This window comes from Neodiprion virginianus, chromosome 6 (assembly GCF_021901495.1).
Source record: "Neodiprion virginianus isolate iyNeoVirg1 chromosome 6, iyNeoVirg1.1, whole genome shotgun sequence".
NCBI classification, from domain to species: Eukaryota; Metazoa; Arthropoda; class Insecta; order Hymenoptera; family Diprionidae; genus Neodiprion; species Neodiprion virginianus.
Window position 1 is genome coordinate 20,112,400 of NC_060882.1, and position 19,179 is coordinate 20,131,578.

The window sequence follows — 19,179 nt, forward strand, 5'->3', positions numbered from 1 at the left end:
GGGCATCAAGTGGAAAAACAGTCAAGCCTGAGAAGAATAAAGCATGCACCAGCTTGTCCATGCAATCTACGCCCAGGAAAGGTTGCGATCACAACGATTTGTGGATCCAGGAGTTTGACTCTGACGTAGAATTCGACGGTCGGACCTCCCCGCTCGCACGTCGTCTTGATCCAACAAGGACAGCGTTGCCACCTAGGAATTCTCCGGTGGATGATCGATACTCGATGTTTCTTGCCAGATGTAACGTCACCCGAATGGTTAACCAGGTTGGTAATGATCGGGAGAAAATAGGCTCTGTCTACAACTGTTGCGAGGGTGGGGACACTTATGGAAGTCCAGACTACGCCCGAATGCAAAAAATTACTTCAATATTTCCCAATACTTTTGCAAACTCTTACGACGATGAATCCAACGAATTCAGAATTACGGATAGAGATGATAATTTTGAAGATTCCACTGCTCAAAACGGCTGTTGCTGTGTAAGAATTTGTCACTTCTTCACTAAGTCCTCGAAACACAGTGCGAAACCACGTCGGCGAATCCTGAGGTTCTAGAATAAAAAGTGAATTGTCCGGACTGATTTGGTCGAAGGTATTAACCGTAAGTAATAATCCACGATAATGTATCAGAGATATTTGTGTAGAGTACAGATATCTCAGATCTGCGTGACGAACTAAAAAGCTGAAGAAATACGAGATTCTAATGATTTCCCCCCCCAAAAAAAAAAACACTCATCCACCTTAGACAAGCCGAAAAAAGATTTGGCAACTGAAGTAATATGCGATACATTCATTGCCTGTAATACGATGATAACTAAGATAAGTAATCTACAGGAAAGAGATTGTTTGATACACAGTTACTAATGGTTCACGATTTTGTTCTTTTATTTCTATAATTATTACTTGTTGATCATTCGTACATTAGTCTCTCGTTGTTAATACATTTTAATTTTGTCCGTTCGCGTAAATTTATATGTACGATTAAGAATGATTTTTGTTAATTAACGGTTATCGTCTTAATAAAACGTTCTTTTATTACATTTTAACTTATCAATTATTATTATAGAAAAAATAAGTCTTTAAATAATCACATAAGAGTTTTCGAGTGTTCGGGGATTGGAAGGAGGGCAGGGGGAAGAGGGGGGGCGAATACAGCCGTTTGAATGCAAGACTGCTGGCTCAAAGTTTCACACAACCGATTAAGCAATTCACAATTCACATGATTTTGTCTTTTCAAATTCACTTTAATATTGAGTTAGAAATAAGAGTGCGTTACGTTTGGCCCAAGTATTCGAGGACCAAGACACGATTTCTGTTATTCCCCGATTAATCGTAACTTTTGTGTTCATTTCCAAAATACGTGAACCGGGCGAAAAGTGGAAACAAACAAGACTTATGATCGTTGTATGAGATCCAAAACTTTACTAGAAAAACAAGGAGGAACTTTTAACTTTTGCAAACCTATACGCGGCTATAACAATGATTCCGTGATCAGAAGGTTGGTTATTTCTCGTTTTCTTTTACAGCACCCACATACATATAATTCTACGACCACCTAATACGTTTGTTTAATGCCTTCATTTTTCTATATCACATTGAATTACCGTCACTTAAATAATTGGCAACTCTTTTATTATATCGTCGGCAGCTAGAAAAATATAGTATTTGCTTGCCTATCTACGAAACTAAAATGGATAACGGCATAATTTGTAACGCGACTTGATCGTTTTTATACGGAGGTCAAAGAGTAAGAACAGGATGAAACGGTGAAGAGGCATACAATCTACGAGTTAGTTATTATTAAATTCGACGACGCTTCTGGCAAAGCGATGAAATAATTTATGTTTCTTTTTAGTGTGAAACGAACAACACAACTAATATTACAATCTATTTACTATTCCCACTACTCCTATTTCAAATGATCCATTTCACCTAGGTACCACTTGAAAATAAAAAGGCCTGAGCAGTTTTGCTTCGCATCGTTGTCAAGTACGATGAGATGAGGACGAAGACCATAACTTGGTCGAAAATTAGGGTTAGGGTAAGGATAAGGTCGAAGGTGAGGCCGAGGGAAACAACGTCACAAAGGAGGTGGGATCGAGAATTCCTTCCGCACGTAGAACAGAATGTAAGGCTTGCATTTAGAAACAACTTCGGCACTTGTAGGCCTCACAGAACTGTCGTTGAAATGGAACCACTGTCCGTCATGAACGGCGAACGCTGTGTAGTGTCCCGTGCCGGCGCTGAAACATAATGCGATATTCTGAAACCATCCTAAAACGTAATGCTGAAGAAATTCTTAATGTTACCTAATACACGGGAATAATTGTGGTGCCAAATGACTATAAATAACGAGCTGAAAGTCTGTTCCAGTAATTTGGATTTTATCCAACAATGCTTGCATGAACAAAAGACAATTACAAAGGATTACTTTAAAGATTTAATTGCAATCTAGATCGTCATCAATAATGATTATAACAAGCATAATCCTTGTATAATACTCATGGTCCATCAACACTGGTTCATGGAAAAATTTTGAATTAATTTAGTAATTTACGATCACATATCCTAAATGATACTAAAATTTGGAATATTTATAATCACTTACCCTGAACCATGGTGAACGATGACGGCAGCTAAGTCATAAAAATGACTACCTTGAGCGCTCACTTTCGTTCCAGAGACACCACGAACAATGAACTCAGACATATCTAAAGACTCCATAGGAAATTCCACTTGAGTATCGAGCTTCGAACGTTGAGAATTACACCATCTGAATCGTTTGATGTGAAGGCACAACACCTGCACATTGAAAGCGAAAAGCGATATCACTTACTCGGTATTTCATTTCAGCTAAAGATTCTTCAATGATCAATTATTTACATTAATGAAGTGGAATAAGGTGATTCAAAAATTTACACGGTTTTAAATTGATTGTGAGCTTATATTCTAATAAGGTAACCGGTTCAAACATCCCTGAAATAACATTTGAAACAAGGGGTCTGTCGCTTCAAGCCATAAAATGTGTGAATTGGGATGAAGAAAGCGTTTTTTTCTGTGGTATTTGAATCAAACTGCGGTAAAAGTATATTAATGATATAGTGACTAACATTGGGCAGCCTGTGGACCCAGAACCTTTTGGTGGATCGCTGTTTTCCCATACAGTTGTCACAGAAATAAAGTTCGCTGTCCGCTAGCTCTTCGACTTTGAAAAATCTAGCGAGGCTGTACGTAAGAGAGCACGTCTCTTCTTGTTCCTTCGTTCGCCTGTGAAATCTGTCCGGTATGTCCAGGGATAGATCTTGGAATGGTTCATGAGTTTTTGAATCCGTACGACAGTTCATACAGTGTACCTACATTCGAAGCACAGACTTAGAGACACAAAAAAAGTTCTAAATTCTTGATGTTGTACTGAAAACTTCAAGTTCTTTATAGATGAAGATTTTGAATTTAGTTACTGAAAGTTCTCAGCTATTTATATACATTTTCCTGCATCAAATGAACGCGGAACAAAATGCCTACCACGCTCAAAAGTGTTCCACCAAATACTGCAGTTACTATACTTTGTTTCCCTCTAAGACCTAAAGGCTCATGCCCTAGTCGAGGCAAAAGCTGTAATAGTTCTGTGTGCAGTCGGTCCAACATGTATGTAAGAAATTCATGCGCATCCTGTTGTTGGTAGCCCCTAAAACGTGGTACCACTTTCCAAATAACCAGAAACAGGCATTCTGGCGAAATTGCCTGACCGTTCGATCCACCCAAACTTAAGCTTAGGAGGACTTTCCTCAATTCTTCGGCCAACAAAGCGTCGCTAAGTTCTCGAGCTCTTCCTGGGGCAACAATTCGCCCTCTATGCGTCTGGTTTTCATTGAACGCAACTCCCTCCAGGCTGGGCATTTGCGTTAGATATTCACAAAAATGGCTTATGTTGTTGAAGGACTGTAATACAACGTTCATGAAACAAGTATTTCCTAAATTTCTGAGCCCTACAACTTTCTTTTCTTTGGTTGCTTTTGAGCCTTTTCTTTTTGCTACAGGTCTGTTTTCTACACTGGAACCGTCGAGCGAATGGGACCTCTTTCGCGTTCGAGGTCTTAGATTTCTCACGACAACGTCGGCCTTCCACAAAGCGTCCGAATCCGTTCCATTTTCTCGTGGCGATTCGTTCCAAGTATCTTCGCAGTCCTTGTGTCCACTTTTGTGAAAAGCATTTCTTCGTATTTTTTCTATTTGACCATTAAGTGTGTCGTTTACTACATACTCATCACAAGAGTAACTGAAACAGAACATTTTTCTATAAAAAACGGTGGTTGACAAGAAAATCAAACAATACATATTTTTTGGCATTTTGTTTTCATCTTGTACCCAAAATATTTATACAATTCACTAGCCATGACCCAATTAAGCTGATAGTTTCAAAAAAAAAGTGAAATATTAAAACACTGGAATCGTACCATGCAGCTTCAACTCAGGTCTTGCCAACTTTAAAAACTACTACTTACCAAAATACTGCTAGGTTTTCACAGTCAATGCACACACAGTGCTGAGTATTTTGTTCATGGTGTTGCATAGCGTGGCCCCCTACGTATCTTCCGCAATGGACAGCTCCGCAGTGCAGACAGAGCCAAGCACTTTTTTCAGTGCCACACACTGCTCGTTATCCCAAATCATGAAAGAAATAAGTTTTTTCAAAAACGAGAATGAGGAGAATACTGGTATAATTTATTTTTTATACAATACTATTCATCAATATACGGAGTAGCAGCAGCTTGGGAAGTTATTATAAACAAAATTGAATAATTCACAATACATTCGCGTATTGATTGACATACTTCAGTGAAGCATAAACATAGCTAATTCACGAATAGACTGAACTTAATTGAAATGGAATATGAAATATAGTAATACATGTACGTATAATATTCGTCACTAAATTATCGTCGTTAAAAGTAAAAGTTCACGAATGACTTATAGATAAAGATTTACGAAAATAGAAATAGAGATATTGGATATCGCGAGATATTTTGCATTTACTTCATTATGTATTCAGCAACACCTTAAGCTTCGCTGAAATCAATAAGTTTGCGTGCCGATATTTTCGTTAATTTTCACGCTATGAAGAATTCTGTTTTTGCATGGTAAAATCGTATTTCAGGTTCATCTACTTATGTGAAAATCCAGGGATTAGTGAAATGAGAATCTCGCGTTCATTAGCTCTCGCAATATACAGGGTAAATGTATATTTCGCTTCTTTTCTTTTGTACACAGTACAGATATTCTTACGTGATACGCAGTGACACGAGTGACCGCAAATTTCGCGTGACTTGTTTCTTATTTTAAAGATAACGACAATAGTTTTGAGGAAATTCATTGCCGGCTTGGAAAAAAATGATCCCAATAAAAAGGCAACCGCATATATAATTTATAATTTTCAACGTTGCGTAAAGTATCCCAGAGAAGGAAAATAAATTCCAAGGCGAGATTTGTCCGCTGCTTTTGCGTTGTCCCTCAAATGGAGACGGTCGTAAAAAATTCGCGATATAAAGTCACGTATTTCATTTCGCGACGCGCTTACGTGGAGGACTGCGGCGGGAAATTTTGAAAACCATGTAAGTCGGTTACATTTTGTGACGAAAATCAGCCGAGTAACGCTCCACGTGATTGCTGTGTACCTTAGAGAACGAATCGTACGTTAAATTCGAAAATTTATAAAACAATTGAATGAACTGGTGGATGAAAACCGGGGAACGCCTTTTATTATGCCTCGCGGTTACATCACGGAACGAGCTCAATGAACTCTTATCCCTTTTTAGGAAGTTCGAAATTATTTTCAAACATTACCGGATCTAAATCGTAGGACAACAGACGATCGGATTTGAATTTTATTGAGTAATATAAAAACATCACAGTTATGTCATAACAGTTCGATAAATAAGAACATTTAAAAACGGGTCGGTTCCTCCTGGGTCCAATGACAGATCTCACGCCAGCTGATTAGCAACGCCGTGTATTGATTTTGCAATAACGGACAAAGCTCCGGTTTACCGAACGCCCGAGGGGCCGGTAAATTTTCACCTTGACAAAAACGATCGCGTAAATGCTTATGGTATTATTTAACGAATATTGAACGCCAGTGCTCGGCATAAGGTTGTAAAATACGAGAGCAAAGGACAATAGTTTTGGCGTAAGCAGTGAGTGAATCCTACCTGCGCAGAGGAATGGCAGATCCTTTGTACAGTTTGCCTCGATGTTGGCGTCAAATCGGACGCTTTGATCAAGGTGCGGACACTCCATTATCCCCGGGGTTTGTTTGTTGCCTTTCCTCGGACCTTTCCCCCTCGCTGAAAGGCCTTGCTGCGTTCAGAGATACACTGATATCTCCCAACTTTCGTCACATAGCTGGGTCCGTCGTCCGCGACCGAAATATGTGAGCTCAACGCGCAGCGGCGACGGACTGACTGGATTGGTCCACTGCCCAGCGTTATTCCGCAGGCGTGCGTCTGCTTCTAATCTAGGTTAGGGTTAGGTTATGGACTTATGGCGTCTAGGCGCACCGATACGCCGATATTGCGTGTTCTCCGGTCCTCTTCAATCCATCGGCGCCTCGGCCTCGATGCGAAAACCGTCAGCCCTGACCGACACGGGTCCTCCGCTTCCGAAACCTTCGCCGAAACTTTCCTACAACTCAATGCGCACGCGAATACGAGCAGTCGAAACTCCGGGCAAGTGACTGGATTCTGACAACGCGCCTCCGGCCTCGACGGCACTCGAGCTCCTCACGCTTCGTGGAAAGGCTAATAGCAAATTGGAAGAACAGCAGCACTCGTTCTCGGCTGCGGACTTTTTGCCTCCGATGCATACGTTACGTTTCACCTCCATTCTTTTCAACTACGCGAAACTGCTCGGGGACGGGAATTACATGCCGATCAACTGCGAAAAGTTCTTTTCATTCTCTTTAATTGTACATTTATTTTCCTGCCGATAAATTTTCGATCTTCCTCTTCCTGTTCGCGGTTTTTCAGGCCGAATAAGAAACTTGACGAATAGCGTACCGTCGTACACGCTAAACTGTCTCTAAATGTTTGCTCTTGTTATTATTTCCACGTCGTGTTAGTAAAGCTATTTGCATATCCTTGTGGTTCTACTATTGTTATAATACGCAAATTGCGTAGAAAGATATATCGCACGTTGTAAGTCGTGAGAAATATTACAGTTTCTTGATTAGGATCGTGGAATCGGTCGAATATTTGCGCTCCGAGGAACTATCGTCAACCGCGAGATAGAATACATTTGAATACTGGTGTTCGCGTTCCATTTTTTTGTGGACTTGGTTTAAACGGAACAATCTTTATTCAGCTACCAGTGTTTGTATCAAAAGCAATAAATGCGCATAACTGAATTGAGAACACTTGTCCAAATCGAGGGTGATCGAATAACAAGTAACTCACCGTTTCGCTTACGAGCGAAGCGTACGCTGTATTTTCGGGTAACTGATTACCTACGCGATGTTATGCAACGCGAAATTCTATAACTACCTGCGTACTTTGCAAGACGGTAACTAACGAAAACGACTTCTAAACAATTGCTTATGCCGGTATCGATATTCTATTTAAAACGCAAGAAAAAAGTACATCCGTGTTTGACGCACTACAGTTGTTAGAAATAGGGAAATACATCCACTTTCATCAAATTATCCAGACATCGAGTCTAGAGTGGAAGTTTCACCGATCACTCGATTACGCAAATGTCTCTTATTAAATAACACACTAAATATAAATTTTAATTGGCATGAAATCTCTTGAACGGGAACACTGGACGCACACTTAGTAATTCTGAAAATAACATCGCTAGAATTGGAAACGGAAAACTATTTGGCAGTATTTAAAATTGTCGAAAAGTATACTTTGTCGGACCTGTGAATAGGCTTTGCAATTTTCATATCTACAAAATGCGAATCACGGAGTAGATTTATTATTTGATTCCAATGAACTTGAATAAACATTGGTGGGTCAGACTATGCTTAAATATCTGGCTCTCCTGTGGATTAATCCCAAGACTTTTCATAGGCGATGTAAATAAAAGGAAAAATAGTCATATTTACGGTCGAAAAAATGAAAATAAGATATTAATCCGGAAGGTTTAAAAGGTGTGAACACAAGAGAAATGAAGTCAGTTTACATCTTTATTGATTAAAAAGGTAAATCTGACAAATATACGGAGTGTTCGTGTATTTATGTACGTCTGCCGAACTGCTGGTGGGCGACAGGCTGTGTAAGTTGCAGTCCAGAAATGTTGCTGAAGTCAAGCATCTTAAGCATGTCCTTTGTTTCAGGGTCAACCTCTATGATGTCATGCTCCAGAGCAGAGACTTCTGGCACGTAGTTGTCCCTACGCTCCCTCTCTTCCTCCTGCAACTTGATCGAGATGCCTCGCACCTGGCTATGGCGAAGTCTTTTCATCAGGTGCGTAACAAACCTGAAATCAAAATCCTTTCTATCAGTACTTGTCTCAGAATTGGCATAACCTTTTTGCACAGCAAAATATCTTTTACTCGATTGGCAAAACATGAACAAGAACAAGGCTGAAGCTAGCAGCTAGAATTATCCGCGAAACGTTCTAATGTTTGTTCAAATTGAGTAGCAAAGGCTGAAAATTTACATTTTGTGAAGTACCTGGAATCTCCGATACTTTCCGAGAATTATGAGAATAAAACTGAACTGCATTCTTCTATTTCCAAAGAGATCAACACATTTGGCTGTTAAATCTAGCTGCTAGCTTCAGCTTCATTTAAAAACAAGTGTTATTCAAGCTGCTCCGGTTGTTATTAAAAAATCTTTCAAGGCACCGCGTAATATGCAGTTAATAGCAGTGTACAGAGCTAAGTCTGAAGCCAAGAACTGCCAGTGACGTTGGAAGTTACGTGTTGTCTTCAACATTAGAGGTTACACCATTTTTCACAACACTGAAATGAAATACTCTTTCACGACACTGTCAAAAAACAAAATTTGGTTTCCAGGATATACGGAGCTTGATTTGTCATGTTTTTTCGTACCCAGCGATTTTGTTCCTAAGCGGTTTGCTGGGAATGATGGCAATTTCCTCACATATCCTTTTGTTGGTGTGGAAATCCAGAGTCAGACGCGTGTAGTATTTTTCAATAATGACCCGTGCGGCCTTCTTGACAGTTTTCGTCCTGACGCGACCCTGAAATAGTAAATCACATTTATGTTATAATATACATCAACAAACACTCGCCATTCGCTACATAACCTAGCAGCACGAAGCTGCCCGAGGCATTGGACTATCGCGTATCGAAAGCAGCTAAAAATATTGCATCAACGATGCGGGGTGATTTTTCCAATCAATTTTCACGCCGCTACTTCGCACATTCCACAACTGATTTACCCTAAATTTACGGATTACGCTAAGAAAATGTCAAAATTACATACGCACCATGATTGCTGGTATACCGGAAAAGGCGCTAGTCCGACCAAAAGAGAAATACTTCGATTGAGTTTCCGGGTCTCGTGGCTACTTCGACAACTACAATCAGTACAACTGTAAGGTACCGACAAAACAGGGTACCGTAAACAAAAACGTTTCCTGCGTTACCGACGAACCAACCACGAAGTTGACCACCGCCACGGCAAATGTCGCTATACTCGTCGCGAAGCCTCGAACAGCGTGCAAGCCAAGTTACCCAAGTCGATTTAATGGCGGGTTTGCTGCGCTGTCGAAACGGTCGAAACCCATGTGCGGTGCAACGATGTCTTGTAATTATTTAAACCAACCCCGAGCGATCGCCGAATGATCAGTAATTGATAAGTCAGCCGAGTGATGCGATCCGCCGAGGAATCGACGTCGCCGAGTGCTCGATGTGCTCCCGTAGAATCGAAAGATGGAGGGGGTGAAACCAGACGTCGGGTAGAGTGTCGAGCGTGCGGAGGCAGCCGTGGAGAGAGATAGAGTCGAATGGCAGAGGAGCGAGCGAGGTAGAAACCGTTTGTTTATCGCCCCCTCGACCCGCGGTGCGCGGCTAGCGCGAAGCAGTCCTCCGTCAGTGCCGTGTTACACTTGGCTAGCGGTGGTCGGTAGCTCGGTCGCTGGTTCGCATACGTCTTTTGACAATTAATCGGGGGTGAATTGGTGCGTGCGCGTGTGCGTTTCCATCGGTGTGTACGTATGCTCGGCGGTTCCAGTACGCCGCGATCATACTATACACACATGTTCGCGAAAGTTTGAATCTCGGGAGAGGATCGTGCGAAAAACCATGTCACGCAGAACTACCAAAAGATAACCGGGTCGCTGTTGGAATATCGGGCTGTTTTTATTTATTTATTTTACTTTTTTTTATGTTAATAATATTTTTTTCCCCGGCTATCGCCTCTCGTCGTTTCGCGTCTAACTTACAATTCGATCAAATTTACCCCACCGCAACAACGGACGACCGATCAGCATCGATATATTGGGATTCGCCATCACGGTACTCATCACGTTTTACCAATAACCTTACTTTCCGTTTATGCACTTTACATCCTGTTCCGTCTATTTCGAAGCCTGTTTATATGGAGTATTGTTTTACACCGCGTTTCGTCAACGTCAGCTCTCTGACGTCTGTCACGCGATTCTTCCGCGGCTTTATTTACTCGTACCGCTTTTGCATATATCTGTCAAATGTCTCTCGCTTCATTCAAACGTTGACCGATTATTCTCGTTTTTTTTTTTTTATTTGCACCCTCTCTATTTAATAATCTACTTCGAAGAGAGGCGGGCAGGGTCGTTATCGCATCCCTGACATGCTTTCCCCATTTCATCGTTCATCCGTGTTTACGCCATAATTTATTGGAATATTCCTCTTGGCATCGATACCCACTTTTTCGTCGATTTTACCGCGCCGTACGAACTTGAAAACGATTAAACTGCAGTGATGGATCGATGCCTCCAAACTTTCACTTACAATTAATTCCAATTTTGCATGTACAAACAGTTTTTCGGGTTTAATTTTCCGTGTAGAGATCTAATCTTAATGGAATAATTATAAATTATCAGAAGAAATAAACAAAGACACTGTGTTTCAAAGCTGCTGTAAACAATGATAATGACGTTTAATCCGCTTTCTTTTTGTCGATTTTCAGATCAAACTTCTTCGGATTTTTCATGAAAATTTCGTCGTACCGTTATCGTTGATAAAACAAGGAGGATCCATCGGTCGTGAATTATACATCATACGTAGTGCCGACAATGAGCGAAATTTCGTCGTGTTCGATGAGTGTCCAATTGTGAACCGGGTGAGAAGAAGAAAAGCGGTTTCAAGTTGAAATTTGTAAATTTCGATACAGTGAACGTTCCGATTAAAACTTGCATTGTATTTGAAGCGAGAAAAGGAAAGAAAGAATTAAGGGGGAAAGAAAGAAAGAAAAAAAAATAACGAATTCTAATAACCTGTGATTTTCAATTAATCAAAAATTAATAATAACGAAAAAGTCTTCAACCATGAGTCCTACGGTCGTTTTTCTGTGCCTTGTGATCCTGATGGCTGTGTCGGCGAATCCTGGACCAAAACCACGGATTGACAACCGGCCACCGACCATTTACATGAATCACTTTGCCGTTCACGTCCCGGACGGTCCTGACGCTGCTTCAGCTATCGCGGAGAAACACGGATTCGACAATCACGGACAGGTAATAAAATTCTCCCTAAAATTACCAAGTCGTAAACAATTGTGCATCCTCAACAAAACTGCGATAGCGATTCTCGTACTGTTTCTTCCATAAGAGATTTGGTTAGAAGAACACTTTTTTCATTCATCTTCTGGCAGATATTTAACGTGATTTGAATTTGTTATTTGCATCGTTTAAACTTCCGACGGTGTGGAGGCACTGTATTACAGGTACATAGAGAGAAAAGCTTTTAAACTATTCGTTTCACATCTCGGAACTTTCAGTTTCTAATCAGCGAGGCACGTTTCAAAATATTTTACACTGCCGTAAGTATACTCGAAGTAACGGAACGGTATAGCCGGCGCGATGCATTTGCGGGAGTTCAATTTTAACCGGTCGTTAAAGTAAAGAAACAAGACTATTTCGCTCATTCTTCCAGGTGCCACGTCACCTTTCGCTCTTGGCGCTTCATCGTCGTGAAATTTCCCACGTATCGTAACTCATGCGATATATCTGAAAGAGACAGGTAAAATTGAATCGAGAAAACGGCATTCGGGAATGTATAAATGAATGACCAGGAGCGTACGTATGCAGCCGCGTTTCTGTATCACTACACGTGTCTGTCATCTTGTCCGTGTCAACAACCTTCTCGAGATATTTTATGCATCAAGTTATACCTGTTAGTTTTCTTTCCGAGTCGTCGGTTTAAACCGCGCGTATTTCTTTTCACGGTAACGGTACTTTTTTCGCCTTTTATTCACTCGGAAGTTGACGATGTAAAAGATTGCATTCAGTCTCCACGTACTTCAAGTTTACCATTTTACTTTACAACAAAACTCGGATTTATACGTGAATATATATATATATATATTTATATCACTAATGTTGACTGCGTAAATTTTCAAAGTACAATATATATACATGTATAACCACGTAATATTTATAATGTATGTTACACGATGTAAGACATATGCGAAAATAAGGTCAATGAGTCTTGCGTTTACATTAACCGCTATTGGTTTTCAAAGGAAAAGAAAAACGTAAGAAAAAATATTGACAAATTCAAAGCAATCGACTTTATGTTCCGCAATTTATTCGAAACAGATGCTTTATCTTTTCTTCTATCTATCAATCGATCACACTTTTCACCCAACTAATGGAGGCTCGTATTTTTATCATATTTTTATATCGCCTTAGTGAGTTGTAATTTATTTCTTGCAATTAATAGACTGTGACGTGGTATCGAACAAGGGTGTTTTTCTTTGAAAATGATCAATTATCGGAGTCGGTTCATATGCGTAAATGTACGTACGTATGCATTTTCAATATCAAAAGAAAATAAATTTTTCGTTCAATAATCTTGTCAATTTAGTTCGTATTATGACAAGACGAGTGTGGTGAGAAATGAATAATATCATCGATATTATAGAGTACGTGTGAAAGTTTAGGAACAACACAAGGATTTATTATATACACTTGAAACATCTAAACGGTAAATCAAACATCATCGAAGGCTGGATCATCGACCCGTAAATAGATGACTGCCACTTGTGTGGTCGTACATTGAGTCTCTTCTTCGTACCTACCGTTACAGTAAATCCATCGAAGTAGAAAATAGCGCCCACTGTATTCACTCGAGGATTTATCTCTGCGTGATTCGCTTCGCTGACTCCTCCTCCCTGTGTTGTTTGCCGCTGATACTTGCGTTATGGCCACGTGCGCGAACCTATAACCAATACGATGTCACCTGTGCGATCCATTGATATGGATAGGTAGTTAGATGCCATCGTGGTGGAATCACGTGGGAGTTTATAGTAACTGGTTGAGCAAATCGGTGCCAAGGCGCGCATATGTGATCATTTCTTCGATGTAACGACACTGCGAAAGCTTGTGTGCATTGATCAATCGTCGGTGGATGGATTATGCACTTTTCATATTTCGTAAGAATTCTCTCACATTTAAGCATTGGAGGTTTTTCTTCTTCTTCGATATCAACCGTTATCTCAGTGAAATGTGGTTATACACGCATTGAAAAAATGGAAATTTATTCAGCAATAGCTATTGAGGGGGGGGTTTGAAAAAAATACAATACGCGCTACATCTCTGCAACTCATTTACATTATATTTAGGGCGGGGTTGAAGTTCCGAATTTGAAAAGTTCGGAAAGCGCCTAATTCCGAATTATTTGGTGGTGAAACTTGAAGTAAAGGAATCAAACTTTTATGAAACAACGATGTTTCGAACTTTCGGAAATCCGACGGCTCAAAGTTCCAGAAATTCAAGTTGCGATAGAGGAAAATTTCTCAAAATTTAACGAGTGGGTGTAAAAAATCAAAAAACCGAAAATCAGAATGACCGGGATTCCAAACGTAAAAATATTGAAATTCCAGAACAAAGAAAGATCAAAGTGATGAAATTTCTCCAAGCCAGTAATTCGCAGAGCTGAAAATCTTCGATTATTCCGAATTTCGATGTTTCAGCTTTTAAAGTTTCTCATTTCCGCACTTTCGGAACGTTGACTTCTGGTTACTTTGTACGTCTGGTTTCTGACTATCCGAAATTTTGATGTTTCCAGTTTCCGTTAAAGTTTGATTTCTTTACTACAAATTTCGCGACCACAAAATTCGGAATTTGGCACTTTCGGAACTTTTCCAATTCGGAATTTCAATCCCGCTGCTTATACGCGCCTGGTTAGAAACACACAGAATTTACGAAATTCTCCTCTACTCAATTCAACGTGTTTACACTTTGTGTCCGTGTTTACCTTTGCCCTAGGTTACTGCAATGTACGATAAGAGCTTTGCTTTAGCCGCGGATTATATCCCCGCATGGTACGTGTGGTGGTCAGCAAATTGTGTCGACCATCGTCGTCTTATCGCGCCTGCTCTTCGGGAACAGATTTCCAAATGAGAGGCCATCATCGGTTTGAATTCCCGGCACGTTTCAAGCCGTAATTTCTGATTACGTAAGTAGGCAATCACTGCTCCGGCCTTGCCTACCGCGAGTTGTCTAGCTGGATATTCAGATCTAGGATCTACTAACCCCCGGGTGGTATAACGCTTTGGGAAAACACTTTTCCTTGATGGACTGATTGCGGTAGCGATAAATTAGCATAATTCATCGCCGCGAGACGTTCGTTTGATACACAAAAGATGCCTGCTGTTGAGAATTTCAATTGATTTCGTGTTTAATCCGCAAATATCTTCGTGAACATTTTTCAGCCATTGAGTTTTTCTTCATCTTTATATCAACTTCTTCTTTTAAGATGTCATCGATATTCGGAATGATTTTAGGATTTTTTGGGTACACGAGCATACTGTAGGAGCATCTTACTCATTGATTCCCTCAAGATGGATTTGAATACTTGTCACATTTTTAAAATGAGTTATTTCGATTCGATTTAACACGGTACTAATAGTTAGAAAATGTGCTCGTTCACCTATTCCCAAAAACGTATTACATTCTAAACACATAACGCTTCTTAGCACCATCGTTATATTTCCCAATTAGACACTAATTGGACAGCTGATAGCTTGATTAATTTTTTGCTTTTAGTAATCGACCGCGGATGCCGTTTAAGTATCATGCTTCATTTTATCATTCCAAGTTTAAAATAAAAACCATTAACAGTGTCTTGTCGATGGTAAGGATCATGCCATTGTGCGTAAATATATGTATCTGTATTCTCTGTGTGCCTTTCACTGATTAGTAAGAATTTTGTTTTTCCGTATGTACAGTAACTTATACAAAGAATTCTTTAATGTCTGCCCTGATATAATTCTAGGATTGAGTATCCAAGTGTCGAGATGACGATTTTTCCACGAATCTTATTTTTCCGCATATGAGGTCATCGTTGTTGAGTTCTGGTAAATCTCGCAGTGAATTATCAGCCGACGAAAGTAAATGTTATAATTACGATCTATTCGGACTAGTTATTCGGTTACACTTCATTTGAACGAGATACGTTGTGCTATCCAATGATTGGTTCTGGCTTCTCCTTTTCGCGTCACGTTACGCTTGGAGCAATTTTCGAATTTTGGGAATTTCGAGAATTCGAAAAGCGTCAAACTTATCCGATCTCGATTGACGACGACGACGCACCCTTTCGCCCATCATTTGGCTTCAAAGCATTAATTGCGTTCCATTATTTCCATACTTGGTAATCTTCTCCACCGGCATGACTTATTTACTCATTTCGTCACGTGGACTGACGAGTCGTATCTTATTACACCGTTTTAATTAAACCACAGTCGAATTATGTTACTCAACGGTAAACCGTGAATAAGGATCTCAATGACAGGAAAACTCTAAAAGATGTGTGCCGAGGTGTTGTTTTTATACTTGATTTTAATTGCTATCGTAACTGGTGGCCAGGTGAAACATGTACGTTATGTTACCTAACTTGGAACTATATTTCATTCGAAAGTTCCTTATCGAGATACGATATATACCGTCTATGCGTTACTTTCAACTGCAGGGGTATTGTTTTTGCTTTTCCTCGATATCGTGGAGTTCTGTCATTTTTTTTTCTTTTTTATTTTAATTACAAACTTGCACCAAGCCATATGCGTTTTTCAAATTTCTAACGTACCTATCGCTCCTCTGTCTGTTCGAAAGTCAACAGCTCACACAATACCGAGGTTTACCACAGCTACTAAATGGCATACTCTGCAAACCGTGTAATTTATGCTTCGTATGCATCAATTTGGCCTCCGATGTGATGTAACGATATTTCACATTGACGTCTCATTTTGACGGTTGCACGGGACTTTCTTCTTTTCTTTTTTTTTCAGCTTGTTTTATTCATTTTTTTTTTTTCATTCCATTCTACAATCGCCGTACAAAACATTGTAAATTTTTCTTTTTCTTACATTCTTTTTTAAACATTTGAATTTTATTCCGTGCGATATCAAAGATCCTTCGCATGATAATTATAATTATATCTCAATGCTTCTTGCACGTTGCAAAAACTTCTTTTTCTTCTTTCTTGATTCTTCTATTCCATTACTCGAAGATGGATTATACATATAATTATACACGTTATAATTCTTCCTTATATCCTGTTGTCTATATAATTATAGTATACTACCTACACTATACCGACTTTTGCACACGTCAGTGTTTCCCATGGTAAATACATCTCGATCGCTATGCTATTCTTGAATACCAGGAAGAGCTTGAATAACGACTATTCCAGCTCTCGTTACCTGCTACGGTTATATGGATGGATGACATTTACAAACGTTAGGTTAACAACGCCAAGGACACTTGCCGAGATCTTCCGTGTGCGATTCAACGTAGGTACAACATGTACGAGGTACAAAGTAACTTTATTCCCGGCTCAACCATAATGGTCACTTTCTCGGCCTGAATAGCAGGAATAAAGTCGCATATTATTCCCTCTTCACTTTTTTCCCCTCATCTGTGGGATTCCCCGCAAATTAATTTTTCAGTTTTCCTGCTTTTCTTTCTTTGTTTTCTATTTTGAACTAAATCTCCTCTGTAGCATTATAAACTTTCAATAATATTATAGTTTTCAGACTGATAGATCACAGTTATACGTAAAAGTAAAACGCTTTCAGGTTTATAATGATGTGGGCCAGAGTTGAGTCGGGAATAAAGTCATATGTGTAACACATGAATAATAATCGGTTAATACCTTGTTACATAATGTACTATTCTTCCTAACATTTCGCCTTCTCTGGACCATAAAATATTTGCTCAAACAGAATTTCTTAGAAGACTTACTGCGGGAACAAAAAATGATACCCACTTCAATCCAAGATAATATTTATTTCAACGATTCTCTTATATCGTTTCTGTTTTACTTTTAGAAAAAGATTGTTTTTTTTTTTTTATCTGAAAAATAGATATTATATGAATCACTTTGTTCTGAAACAAACAAAAATTTGATTAAATCGACAAATTATCGGCGAGTAAAAACGACTATTCTGGGAGAAATATTATCCAATTAATCAACTTTTTTCCGGTTTCGGCGCATTTCAACGTTATGCAAAAACTTGTAATCGTTATCAGTTTTTATTTTTACGTATATGTACGTACGTATTTTTATGCATTTTTTTCCTGAAACTAGCGATATTCAACAGCTCGAAAAGTCGGACGAAGAAAGATGTCTGTAATATCCCATATATATACAAAACGGAGATTTTTCGTAACTCGGCAGAAAATTCATCGGATAAAAGTAGTTGGTAGCAAAAACGAATTGAGAAAATGAAATAAAAGAAAAGAAATTAAGGAACAGTTGGAAACGAATCACGTCGAACTCGGTTTTCAGAAAGTCAAAGTTTTGTCCTGACCTTGCAAAGAATCTAAAACACCTTGGAGACCGTGAAAGCAAAGCAGCATTGATCTTGTTTCTTTGAAGATTTCTGCGCACACGAACACGCAAACCTTGCGACGGTTTTCATACTAATATATTTTAAATTGCGCTTTTCTTTCGAGGTAAATGTAACGGACGAACAAAAGGGAGGGAATAAAAATGGAAACATAAAGGCAAGAAGAAAGCTCTCGTATTTCTTTTCTCTGCTTCTCATCCGAATAAAAATCCGCGATAATTGCTGTTAGTTGTCGTCTCTTGTCGGCTTTCAAAAGAATCCCTGTATAACTTCAACACGAATTGGGCCTTTCGGAGGTGCTCGATTTAAGCTCAAAATTGTTTTTTTTTTCTTAAATTTTTTTTTTTCCATTACGTTACTTTTGTGATCCAACCTAGAAACTTGTCGTCGCCCATATAGTCGGTGTTATGCGAACGCCTCGAGTAAAATCTTACAAGCGATCCGCTTTCACTTAACACTTGCCTGCTTATGCTTGTTGCCAACTTGCGGGCTTCGCGCCAACCTACAGTGCAACTAGAGAAGCCATTTCTGCGAGCGCTGCTAACTAACTCGACGACGAATATAAAACCAGGTCAATGTGTCTCATTGCCGTTCTAAATTCGGGAAGAATCAACAGCTGGCGAGATTTTCTTCCATCATTCTTATTACTTTAATAACGATACGACTTAAACCGGGGTTAATTCCTTACATGCACGTTTCGCCGTGAGATGACTGACTGATCAAAAAGGTGATTCCGGGATTCGCCCGATTGGTGGTAAAGGGTTGGAAAATACCGAGGATGGCAACGGCGAGAAGATTCCGATGGGAGGAATGAACAGAAATTATTTTTTTGTCACACGTGCTGGGAATTCTTCATGTGTATTTAATATTCGTCTGGTATCCGTTCGAAACATCTGTTCATTAATTAAAAGGCTGCAATTCCTCGGCACTTACAGTTTTAGCTCTGATGATAAAAAACATTTTGAAAAATAAACTGCGCAGAAAACGCAAGCAAGAGAGAGAACGTTTTTATACTAGATTTGTGGTTATACGTACTATTGCACGGTTCTTGTCTATTTTTCGTTTTTACCGCAACCGAAAAATATTGATAGTTTTTAAGAAGTTGGTAAGTTTACGGTAACGACGCATGTTTACGAAAAATCGCTACTTCACAAATTTAGGAA

General features: G+C 39.5%; 3 protein-coding genes across 7 annotated transcripts in view; 1 reads left to right on the forward strand and 2 right to left on the reverse strand.

The window, feature by feature from the left end:
- Positions 1–860: 860 nt before the first annotated feature.
- Positions 861–7,128, reverse strand: LOC124306618 (ubiquitin carboxyl-terminal hydrolase 3-like). Of its 3 annotated transcripts, none has more exons than XM_046767425.1 (6): positions 6,206–7,128; positions 4,502–4,649; positions 3,522–4,275; positions 3,110–3,352; positions 2,608–2,801; positions 861–2,242 (listed from the first exon to the last, which is right to left on the reverse strand). In XM_046767425.1, the coding sequence occupies exons 1-6, from the start codon at positions 6,291–6,293 to the stop codon at positions 2,080–2,082; spliced, it is 1,590 nt and encodes a 529-aa protein (XP_046623381.1). In that variant the 5' UTR covers positions 6,294–7,128; the 3' UTR covers positions 861–2,079. The 3 variants fall into 3 exon arrangements, with proteins under 3 accessions (XP_046623381.1, XP_046623382.1, XP_046623383.1); XM_046767426.1 differs by lacking the exon at positions 6,206–7,128 and adding an exon at positions 5,283–5,517; XM_046767427.1 differs by lacking the exon at positions 6,206–7,128 and adding an exon at positions 5,034–5,213.
- A 1,035-nt stretch (positions 7,129–8,163) lies between these two features.
- Positions 8,164–9,560, reverse strand: LOC124306619 (40S ribosomal protein S17). The gene is made up of 3 exons (XM_046767428.1): positions 9,453–9,560; positions 9,052–9,203; positions 8,164–8,474 (listed from the first exon to the last, which is right to left on the reverse strand). The coding sequence occupies exons 1-3, from the start codon at positions 9,453–9,455 to the stop codon at positions 8,231–8,233; spliced, it is 399 nt and encodes a 132-aa protein (XP_046623384.1). The 5' UTR covers positions 9,456–9,560; the 3' UTR covers positions 8,164–8,230.
- A 392-nt stretch (positions 9,561–9,952) lies between these two features.
- LOC124306617 (furin-like protease 2) overlaps positions 9,953–19,179 on the forward strand; it is a 60,314-nt gene continuing 51,087 nt past the window's right edge. Inside the window, exons 1-2 of one of the 3 annotated variants that reach the window (XM_046767423.1) lie at positions 9,953–9,991; positions 11,135–11,681. In XM_046767423.1, coding sequence (XP_046623379.1) covers positions 11,493–11,681 — 189 coding nt within the window. In that variant the 5' untranslated portion in view covers positions 9,953–9,991; positions 11,135–11,492. Of the gene's footprint in view, positions 9,992–10,017; positions 10,483–11,134; positions 11,682–19,179 lie in introns of those variants that run through there. The other 2 variants (XM_046767422.1, XM_046767424.1) reach the window with 2 other exon arrangements.

Coding starts and splice junctions, on each gene's coding strand:
- LOC124306618 (XM_046767425.1), bottom strand. CDS start 6,293: ATGGAGTGTCCGCACCTTGATCAAAGCGTCCGATTTGACGCCAACATC. Junction 4,276..4,501: donor GAAAACCTAGCAGTATTTTG/GTAAGTAGTAGT, acceptor GTTCTGTTTCAG/TTACTCTTGTGATGAGTATG. Junction 3,353..3,521: donor GTGGAACACTTTTGAGCGTG/GTAGGCATTTTG, acceptor CTTCGAATGTAG/GTACACTGTATGAACTGTCG.
- LOC124306619 (XM_046767428.1), bottom strand. Junction 8,475..9,051: donor CTTAGGAACAAAATCGCTGG/GTACGAAAAAAC, acceptor TTTTGATTTCAG/GTTTGTTACGCACCTGATGA.